The sequence below is a fragment of the Netta rufina genome (assembly GCF_964035555.1).
Source record: "Netta rufina genome assembly, chromosome: 8".
NCBI classification, from domain to species: Eukaryota; Metazoa; Chordata; class Aves; order Anseriformes; family Anatidae; genus Netta; species Netta rufina.
Window position 1 is genome coordinate 21,012,351 of NC_140131.1, and position 11,090 is coordinate 21,023,440.

General features: G+C 47.8%; 1 protein-coding gene across 4 annotated transcripts in view; it reads left to right on the forward strand.

Moving 5' to 3' along the window:
* Positions 1-8,124, forward strand: part of CEP350 (centrosomal protein 350) — a 69,630-nt gene extending 61,506 nt beyond the window's left edge. For all 4 annotated transcript variants that reach the window (XM_084290765.1, XM_084290767.1, XM_084290766.1 and 1 more), the window contains one exon: positions 4,043-8,124. In XM_084290765.1, coding sequence (XP_084146891.1) covers positions 4,043-4,207 — 165 coding nt within the window. In that variant the 3' untranslated portion in view covers positions 4,208-8,124. The remainder of the gene's footprint in view (positions 1-4,042) is intronic.
* The last annotated feature ends 2,966 nt before the right edge of the window (positions 8,125-11,090 follow it).

Sequence of the window (11,090 nt, forward strand, 5' to 3'; positions counted from 1 at the left end):
GCAATGAGTTGCTGAAAAAGAAATCAAGACTTTTTGGAAGGTTTAGATGCTGTTAGAAGCTTCTTTAGAAATAAACCACAACCAAAAATGCTCTGTTTCTTCAAGTTACATGAAGATTTGTTTAGCAGACATCTATGTTACAATGTGCAGGATGTGTCATTTCACTACACAGAGAAGCTGATTGATTCTCTGCATTCTTTGTCTGCTTATAAAGATAAGCAGTTAAAATAAAACATGATCTTTTATAAGAGAGGTGAACCTTCTTTGACTTCTGTTACTTGCATTTAAGCTCTGAGCACAAGTCCTTCCCAGTTTCTTAATTTCTCATTCAAGTAAAAGTCATTTTCAAGTGAAAACACATTTTCTCAGCTTTTATTGAGACAACTGCATATTTTTAGTGGCTTTGAGAGGGGTTAAACACATCTGACTATCCAATACTGTCTGACCCAGGAGCTAGGTATGACTAATGCCAGGGTTTTGATACGGAAAAAGCAGAGTCTGTTGCGTGCTTAGTTCTCCAGTACATTAGTAATGACTGTCAAATAGTGACATTGTCTGCCTTGACAGGGGGGTGGCTCTAAAACCCAGAGCCAAGTCTGTGTGCTCAGCTGACATAGGTTTCTCTGAAGGCACAGAGCAAGTGCCAGGCTATTTTGCCTGGCTTAATCTCTCCCTGGTTATTCCTGGATATCTCCTAGAAGGCTCATTACACCAAACCTAATTCCTGGCAGTAGTCCTTGACTGCAGCAAAGGTTCAGTGTGGTGGGAGGGAGCATGACAGCAGAAGCAGCCTGTGTTAGGGCAGTGCCTGGTGATGCGAGGAGGTGCAGGTGCCCGTCTGCCTTTGCACCAGCTGGGAATCAAGGGGAGAAGCGGATGGATCAGCCCAGCCCTTCACCTGTTTGCTTTGCCTTGGCCTCTGCTACTTCCACCAGCAACTGTATCTTTAGTCCTGTTTTCACTTTTGTCTGTTCTTTCCCACACTAAAATAGTTGTCAAGGGTTTTCTGCCAGTGACAAAAAAAACAATTGTGCTCTTCTCTTTTTTTTGCGGGTTCTCTCCTCAGAAAGCATTTGTAACAGAACCTGTTAGGAGAGATCTTGTCTGCTAGGCAGTTGTTCCGACTATTAATGTTTACAGCAAATCTTCACTTTCAGTTTCAAATCAAGGTAAAGGAACGTGTAGATGTTTGCTTTTCTTTTCATGTCCCTTAGTATTGCCTCCTTTATTTTGTGTGTTCTGTCTGTGCTCTGTGGGGAGAATCTCAGACGTACATGTAGGCAGAGGTGCTGCTTTGGGTGTATCAGTGTTCCCTAGACCTTTCAAAACCTTTGTAAGCTACAGTAAGAGCCCTCATATCTCCTTATTTAAGTTCAGGTGCTAACAATAGATTGCTCTCACTATTTTTCCACTTGGGTCTTCAGCCAAAACCTTTGTGCTGATCTGTTTGCATAGGGCCAGAACAAACACTGCTGTTGCTTTCCCTGTGCTGACCCTCCCACCCCTTTTCTTTTATCCTGAGCTTCAGAAAGTAAAGCTCACACGTTACTGCCAAACCTACATGTTCAGTTTTTACACCTGACAAGCCTGCCAACAGAGTGCTGAAAAGCACTTGATCCTTCTGGCCTTGTTGACTCGAGGGCTAAAATGTTCTCCGTGCGGTTTTGAATTCCCCAGCAAAGCAGAGCTATCCCTGTCAAGCTGGCTTAATCAGAAGCCTGCTTCTGTGGCCCCCACGACCTAAACCCAAGGGAAGTCAAACTGTAAGAAGAGAATCAAAGCCTGCCTTTGTGCACAGTTGTACATCTTAACGTTTCCAAACACCGGGCATGAAGTGCTGTGAAAATGGACCTACCTGCCTTCCTCATACTGGCATTCTTCCAAGGCAGTGGTTTATTTCTGGATTTCTCTTATTTCCAGCCTCCCAAATGATCTAGTGACTCCTTCAATGTAGTTTATTTTGCAGATGTTAGTGATTTTGAATGGGAATCTACAGAAATCAAAACTTTGTCTAAAGCTCCGCAGGTCTCGCCTTACGTTCCCAGCAGGGAGGATGCTGCTGGCCAGGGACGGTCAGGCAGAAGGTTGTGTGGGTTGGTGTTGTGCAGCTGCTCCCGGCTGCCAGTCATGGGAGTCATGGGCCAAGGTCCACCAACACTCGTCTCCACCCATCTCTCTCATCTTTAGGATCTTCCCTCACTTTCAGGATCTTTCCTCTAGTTAGGATCTTCACTGTCTCCTTTTTGGTGCCTCTGTTTGCTCTCCAAGACCTGTCTTTTTCGGTAACACTTCTTTGTGGCACCCTCTTCTTTCCAGGTTGCCTATCTCCTGCTCTTCCTCATCTAAGTGGTCTGTGTGTAGTCACACAACACGTGATCAGCTCCAAATTGGTGCTTGTTTTATACCTCCTTGTTAATGAGAGGATATGGGACACGCTGCTTTTGTTTAGTCCAGGGCTTATCAAAATTTACAACCAGCACATACTGAGTGTAGGCTGCTAGCTTCTCGAGGGAGAGACCTCAGAAGTCTGTGTGGGGGTGGATGGCTGAAACAAACTTATACTCAATTATCTGTCACTTGATAGTGTTCACAGTTTAAACTATTTTTTGCCTACGATGCACGTTCAGAATTTGATTGCCAGTGCTGTTGCTTCTTCATTGCTAGGAAGGAGCGCAATGAAACCATTACACTCCATCTTTGACAGCTGTAAGGGAAATGAGGGCTGTGCCAAAAAGGATGCTTGCTGCGGTAGCACGGAGATTTGTAAGCATTTAGTGTGACTTTTCCAAAGCTGCGTGCAGGATGAGATCCCTGCCCCTCTCCCCAGGCTCTCTTAGGAGAAGGAGAAAAGAGCTGTCAGACCGAAAACCCGTGTGTAACTGAAGCCTTATGAATGGCTAAAAACCCTGGAAGCAATGCAGCTTCCCTGGGGTTCCCAGAGCAGCCTGCTCTTGGGCTTCACACTGTGTTTGGGTTATTGAGTCATCACTGTGCTGCCGCAGCTGTCACCTCCAAAACAGGCACCTTGCTGCGCGCTTCAGCTTCAGACGGAAGGAAGAGTGCACTGGGGCTGGAGCTCTTGTGCTCGTTGAGATGACAACGCTATTGCATATTGATACCCGACTAGTGGATCATTTTAAGGAGTGGTGTTTGTCCCCATTCTTGTTTTTTTTTGATAAAGTTTGAGCTTTGTTAGGATGTGTCTATAACGCTAAAATAGTCACCAAAACAAATTTTTAGTAAGTTTAATTGGAGGTGTGGAATTTGGAGGGACTCCTGGTACGACTATTTGCTGAGTGAGATCACTCACTTCTGTCTGTTACTCAGACACCTGTTTGCCAGTGACCAGTGAAATGGGATTTTGCATGTCAACAATTTAAGAAGAAACAGAAATAAATATGCATTGAGTTATTCTTCTGGCTGTAAAAGCACAAAAGTCAATTTGTAATAATGCTCTCAAATCCAATGAAGCATGAAGTATTTTGTGCAAATGAGTTGTAAGACTGCCATACAACACACACCAGTGTTTTGTCTTCCAATATAGAAGAACTGGAGAAGTTTGTAAGTTCCTTTAGGTTTCCTAATTCAAATAATCTGAACTGCAGTCAAATCTTTCATCTTTTTTTTTTTTTCCTTCCCCTTTTGAAGCCCTTTGCGTGATTCCTTACCAGTTTAAGCTGCATGAAATCAGCTTCCTGCAAATGGGCAATTAGGGAGTTTTTAATGGAGCTGGTGTTGGTCAAAAATATCCCATTAGCTGAGCTCTTTCAAGTGAAAAACTTGTGCAGGAATATGAAATCCTTTGAAACGAGTAGCATGGTGAAAGGTAGCAAATGTCCATGCGGTGAAATAGCCTGGTTCAAATAGCTCCGTGTCCGTTTTGCTATTCCAAGCGTTTCCTGTAATCTCTTGCAAAGACAGACATGCCGTTGGCAGATACAGGCTGTTATGGACTCTTTCTGGAACTTTGCAGGGGATATTATCCTAGAGCAATGGAGTTGTAATGTTTGTTTGTTCTGCCTTTTCCTCTCTACCCTCCCAGGTGCAGGAACTTCACGAGGAAGAAGCACAGTGGGTGAACTACGACGAGGACGAACTGTGTGTAAAGATGCAGTTGGCAGACGGGATCTTCGAGGCCTTAATCAGAGACACTGTTGATGTACTGAACCAGATAAATGAGAAACAGCGGAGATTACTGCTTGTCTGACAGAGCTGAAAATAAACTTGACGCTACGTAACCACTGAGTCATGGGCCTTTCTGACTCCCGACGTACTCTCCACCCTGCGAGCACTGCTGCTGGACTTCCACACGTGGGTTTTAAAGGCAGTACAGATGCGATTGCAGCAACCTGAACTTGCATCCTCTGCCGCTAGAGACCCTGCACCGGATTTGTTGCTTGGAACAAGCTGATCCTCACTAGAGGCTGCATTGTGGAGTGCTCAGACTGTTTGCGTGCCGACGCAGTTCTGCCACAGAGCTGTCGGCAGCTGTCCGTGGCCCCTGCCCTGGGGCTTTGATGTGCAGCCTGTGTTCTGAAAGGGGTGGGTTGAGTTGGGATATTGGCTGTTTTGCTGGAAAGGCTCTCAGCCATCAGTGCTCGAGTTGTCTTTAGAAATGTGAGTGATTTGCAGAAGAAATGGTTTGGTCAGGTTTTAGTCATAACTGAATATTTACCATACTGAACAGTGTTAAAACCTTAACACCTCTTCTCCTGCAGCCCTAACAATGTGCATCGGTCTCTTCTGCTCCGGAGCCCAGTTAATTCCATTTTCTGTGAAGTTGGTTTTCGTCTTTCTTCCCGGGATGTGGTACCAGATACGGTGCCAGTCAGTCCAGGGAAATTAGGTGATGTTGCTTTTTGCATTCAAGTAAAGAATTCTTACTGCTTTTCCTATGTAACGTGCTTCAATCCAGAGGTGGAGCAAGATAAAGGCCGCCTCATGCCAAACGTGAAAGATGAGCCCGTGGACAACTTTCCTCCTACCGTGTAGCACTTCTTCACTTCCTGGAGCACCAGCTGCTCCTAGATAACGGATACTCAGGATTCTCTCAGGCACGAGACATGCAGGAGTGGAAAATGTTTCCTTGCAAAAATTTGGCCTTCACACCCTCAGCTTTCTCCCTTCTTGTCACCTAATAAATCGGAGAAGCAATCACTTGAACAATTTAGAGAACAGAGTGTATTCACCAAAGAAAGCAGTGCTTGACTGTCTGCATGTTTTGTGCTTGTGGCTTTTTTTAATTTATTTTCAGATAATTTATTAAGTGGGTTATAGGAGAGTGTCCTGTGCAGTTGGTTGTGCTATCTTACATTTTGAGACAGCCAAACTTGAGGAAGCGTCTGTTCTGGAAACTGCCGGTGTCTGTATTCTTCACACACAACCTCCAACTCCTCGAGGCAGATGCAGGGAAGGTGAGAGGAACCAAACCTTGCTGACTGGGGGTGGGAAGCAAAGGTACAGCTAGGAACGGAGCTTCTCTGCACCTGATTCAGAGACAAGGGAGAGGTGAAGGGACTGAGCTGAAAAACGATATGAAACTTCCCTGCTCCGTCTGTTTCCTTCCTTTCCCAGAACTTCTAGGCAATGGGCAGCTGGTACCCGATTCATTCGGTGCCGGGTTGAACCACAGTGTCCTTCTGCTGAGTTCTCTTTCCTAATCTGTCCCCCCCATTCTAGTGTTTTTCTTGGATGAACACAGACAATCTGGGGTCGAACATTGATGCCTTAATAGTGGATGTCCCGACTTGTTAACCTGGGACAAGATGCAGAGGAGAGCCAGGTTCTCCAGACACATCGGAGTGCAGGGAGATGCTTCGAAGCCCTCTTGGAGGTCCCCCAAAGATGCTGCTGCCCACGATAGGCATGGTGGGGGAGATACCTGCTGCTGCTTTCATCTGCTTGGTTCTTGGGCTTCTTAGGATGCCTCTCTCTGCTAGTGCTCCATTAGTTTTTTTCTTTTCCTTTTTTTTTTTTTGTTTTGTTTTGTTTTGGAGAGCTATCATTGGAATATTTGCATTTTGCACAACGACACGTGGCTGGTAATTCTTCAGGGACAGCACTGGGAAGTGTTGGATATATCAGAGGTCCAAGCAGACTCTCAGATGTAGTATTGCCAGCACCTCACTTGCGAGTTAATGGGGAGCCATATGCATGGAAGCTTAACAAGTGGAAGAAGAAGGAGGAGATAACGCTGTAATAGGAACACCTCCAGCAGGGCATATGCACGTCTGTCCTGCAGTAGCAGCCTTTCTGGCTGGCTGGAAGTCAAATGGTCTTGGCAGAGCAACGTCCAGCCTTTTTCCTTAAGTGATTCATTTGTCCGCCTAAGGTGTCATGATGCTGAACTGTGAAATTCTCAAACGCTTAAAATAGAAGCAAACTAAAGCTGCTGCATTTAGCCAGCCTGGTGTCACTGCTTGGGTCACTGCCTCAGATTCCCTTTCCTTGGGTGTATCTTTTTCAATAGAGACGATTGTTATTTTTATAGGTAGCAATTACGGAAAGAAGGTAGAAACCCGCAGCGCAGGTTGGAGGCTGGAGTATCGGAGGCATGCAGTTAGCTTCTGTCCCGTAGGTGGTGTGGCCGGCGCTGAGAAGGGTGCTGCGCATCACGGAGGCTTTTCAGCTGCCCTGTGGGGCTGGTGGGGCTTTTCTGTGCAGCCACCAGCAGGGAGGAGGCTGCGCAGTTGGCCTGCCAGGGTACCAGGGACCACTGGAGATGATGTGCCTGTTGTCTCGCTGGTTTAGATCAGCAGCAGTTTAGCACCCTCAACAGAAGTTGTTTTTACGGCTGGTCGGGCAGAAGAAAACTGTGTAAGTAATGGCTTTATTCCTTTGCAAACATCACCGTTTATTTTTTTGGTAGCAATCCTCGACAGGAGCAACCCTACAAAGACTTGAATATACGTGAATTCTCTTCTCAATACCTCAAGTGTGTTGAGTTGCTTTGAGTTGAGTGTATGCTCAATAGCTCGAGTGCGTTGAGTTACTTTGGGACTGATGATTACTGCGATGAAGCAATGGTCTGTCTGGGTCGTGTCTGATAACGAGGAGGTAGGGGGGAGTCCGGAGTCTTGACAGCAGAGGCCGAGTTCTGTATTCCTCTCCTCTCCCCAACCTCCCCACTAAAAGAACAAGATGATACTACCGGGTCCTGGTTATCTTGGTGCCAACCCCGTGAGAAGTTTCGAGGCTGTGAGATTTTTCCGAGACCTGGAAGCTCTTTGAGGCAGTGGCCAGTGTCACTGTGGAGATGCGATTCCCTTTTCGGAAGGATCTCGGTGCCGGCTGGGAAAGCCCAGGCTCGTGAGGACCAGGAGCGTGAGTACCTCTCGCAGCAGGATGCTTCCTGAGCTGAGCTGCGGCAAATCAGCACTTCTGCCTTTCAGAGGCTCGCTGCTCACAAGGTGGAATTGAGGGATTGGAAAAATCCCGTCTTGTTCACTTTCCTTTCTTGAAAAAGTGGCCTTAGCTTTTTGCAATACTTGAATAAGTGTGTACCTGCAGAAGATCTTCAGTAGCACAGTGATAGAGACCTTTTAAGTGACTATTCTGCACGGAACTGAGCGCAGTTCTGACTTTCATATCCCTTTGCTACCTTAAGACTATTAGGAAAATAAAGTACTTTTCAGCAGAGAAACAGTTGAATCTTACAAGGTATTTAGTGCATCTGAAGTGTTTACAAATCAACTAAAATGGAGAAAAGCAAACTATTGAACTTATTTGTAATTTAAACGTTAAATGCAAAAATATATACAGATGAAAGAGGAATACTGTAATTAACCTGCATTTAATAGTTTTTTTTCCCTTGACTTTGCAGAGCCTTTTGATATACATTTGCAAAGCCGCCTTCTGGGAGGCTCCGTCTCCCGATGTACTGTGTTGTGGAGATACTAAAAAGAAACCTGTTTACTGTGTATGTGTAAATAACCTGGTAACTTGGTTTTTGGGCCAGTTTCAGCAAATGTTCACATCCAGAGCAGCTTTGCACAGTAGACAGACCCAAGGATGTGGAGGGGTTTTTGTAATTAAGAACTGTAAAATAACCAGGGGGGTCCCTGTGTACACCAGTGTAAATATCTTTCGTAACTGAAATGTACTTTAAGAGAACAAAATCTGTAAATAAACTGATTTATAAATTAATCTTGTTTCCTCGTTCCTTATAAAACGGAGATTTATAATTACCCAAATGGCTGCTAATTCTGAAGGTGTCCTGGAGATTTGTCCCTTATACGTTCCCCTCTCTGTCTGATGCTGTACTTGCGATGCCAATCACAGTCCACAAAATCCCATTAGTTGCCTTAATTACAATCACACGTTATTAGAATTTCCTTGTTGTTAAAGCTGACTGATAAAAACCAAAACAGAAAATAACGTTGTGTAATCATTGCAGAAAGGCACTACACAGCCTTGCCTGGAGAAAAATGACTCCTCGCCTTTATGTAAAATGGGTTTTAAAAACTCATGGTTTCCAAAATTTAGAAAAGAAAAAGAAAACAAGATCTTAACAGTGTTGGAATGAAATTCTTCAGAGCCTAAGCCTTGTTTTGGAGCACTCAATTAGGCTCCTGAATTTTTACAGTTGAGTAAAGCTGCTGCCCCCAGCTCTGCTCACTTCCTCAGCTGGGGAGGGCGAACACCGCTGCCTGAAAGCTTCATTTCTTGGTGAAGCTGTCCTAAATCCTTGTGGTTTCCTTTCTCCTCTGACGGTTGCAAACTGTCTTCTGAACAGGAAAAAAAAAATAGAACCCAAAACTTTTAACACATGAAAGGCAGCAGAGCTTTGCAAGAGGAGGGCAGAGCAGTTGTGGTGCCAAACTCCAGGCGTGTGGGCAGGCGGCCGGGAGGTGCAGGAGGAGCAGAACGGGCGCAGCACGAGACGGGGAAGACCCAGAGCATTTGTTGAGCCTGCTCAGGACGTGTGGCTGCTGCTGCTCCTGTACCTCTGCTGTGTTTTGGGGCTGTTTCTTAACATATAGCTGAGCGTTAAACACTGATTGCTGTCTAGCAAGGATGTTGGAAATGTTCTCTGGGAAAGTGGAGTTTGGAGCAAGAAGAGTTTCAGGCTAGTGAGCTTGCACGGTAAACTCATGCAGTTCCCTGAGCAGGTGGAGCTGTGCCTAATTAGGCGTGCAAACAGCCTCCAAGAAAGCAGCGCTGCTCTTCCAGCTGGGGTGAGTTATATAGGGGTGAACAAAACCCCTGCAAAGGCGTTATCAACACCACACTGAGCAGTTTGCTGCTGTTTCTCCTTAGCGGAGGTACCTCGCCATGGAGGAAGGCTTGGTGCACTCCTTTCGGAGGCTGTTTTGCTGCCGTCCCACAGTGTCAGCACGCGGTGGAGAGCATCGCAGCCGCCTGAGCTTGCTCTGAACCAGCCAGAGCGTGGCGGTGGGGCGCTTGCTGCCCAAAGGGCTGAAACAAAGCGGTGCCGCAGCCTCTGCGCCCTCATTATCAAACAGCAGGAGAGCGTCCGTGGCACTTCCCTCACCCTGCAGCTATTTTGCTCCTTGAGCCTTGTGTTTGCAGACAGGGATCTGCTTGCTGCCATCAGCATCTGTCCCTGGAAGCGGCTTAGAGTGCATTTATGCTGGAAAAAAATGAACTGTGCTGCTCCGTCTGGAGACCTGGCTTGCCTTTAAAAAGGGCCTGAGCAGCGGGAAGGCTGCCACGGTGCTCTGGCAAGTGACACAGCAAAGTGCTGCATCGCTGCCGCGTCCTTGCCCAGGATGCCCGGCAATCAGCTTGACGAAGGCTCTAATTTCCTCATTTGCAAACCTACATTGCTCCACTTTGGCACAGACTTTCTACCGGGGCGTTTGTGCAACTCTTCCCAGCGCTGCCGGAGCGCGGCTGCCTTGCGAAGGCTGCGCCCATGGAGCTGGTGCAACTCCCGGGTTGGGCAACAGCAGGCAGCCGCCTTCCCCGGCACACAAAATGCTGTCCCCAATCTGCATTTTGCATCCTGCATAGCGTAAGGGCTTCCGCAGCACCCCTTGGTCCTCATTAGCACGGCCCTGGAAAGAAAAGGAGCCGGCAGGGAGCTGCGGGATGCCAACAGCACTCTGCAGGGCACGGGAAGGAGGGGAGGGGGCTGCCCGGCCGTGGCGTGGCAAATAAAATTCCTGGCCCCAGATTTGCACCTTTCTGCCCCCTCCCCAGTGAGATCCTGGGGAAAGCTGGGGGAAAGGAGGAGAGAGGAGCCTCCGCCCTCGGCAGCTCTGTTTGGAAGGAGGACAAGGGTCAGGCAGGAGCAGGGTGTGTGGGGAAAGAGGCCTATTTTGGCCTGATGGATGTGGTGTGTGAGAAAGGCCTGAGCAGGCCTGGTTGGTTCCTGCTCTGGGGTTTTCCATCGGCCCCGTTGTGGGAGTTGCTGTGGCCCTGGGCCATGCTCCCTCCCCGGTGCTGGTTCCTGGTGGCTCCTGGTGGCTGGCTGACTTGTCTGCCACCAACCGTGACATCTCGGCTGGCTATAAATGGGATTTTCTCTGAATTGGCTGGAGATGGAATTAATGGGGGTTCAGGGGGGCATCCCAGGTGGTAACATCAGCCAGCTCCTGCACCTTCATCTGGGTGCGCTGCCACGATGCTGGGCCGTGGTGGCACGGGGATAGTCGGAGACGTGGCCAGAGCCTTTCTAAAGAGGCTTTGTGTTCTTTCATTCCAGCACAACAAAGGCACTGAAGAGGATCCTGCCCTTTGCCTCGCTCAGCTTGAGGAGCCCGGTCCCACCTCGACCCAACTCATTGCCCTACGGAGGTGATGGAGCCCGTGCAGCTCGGCCAGCCGGAGGCTGGGCACGGTGTGGCCCTTGGCAGGTGAGCCCGCAGGAGCGCCCCGTTGTCATCTGTGTGGTATTCTGCTTCATGCGCTGCAATTAAGCCAGCTGCCAAATGATGATGTGGCAAATCTGGGCGGTGTGGTCTCCTCCGATCTGCTCCTGGACGCTGGGCAGATGAGCTGGAGTGGAAAACATCTGCTCTGTGCATCCGGGGATGTGGCGGTGACTTATAAGGAGGGACTTTGAGTGGATCTCAAATTCGTTTCCAACCCCGACGTACCCAAAGAGGGCACCGGGTGCTACCAGC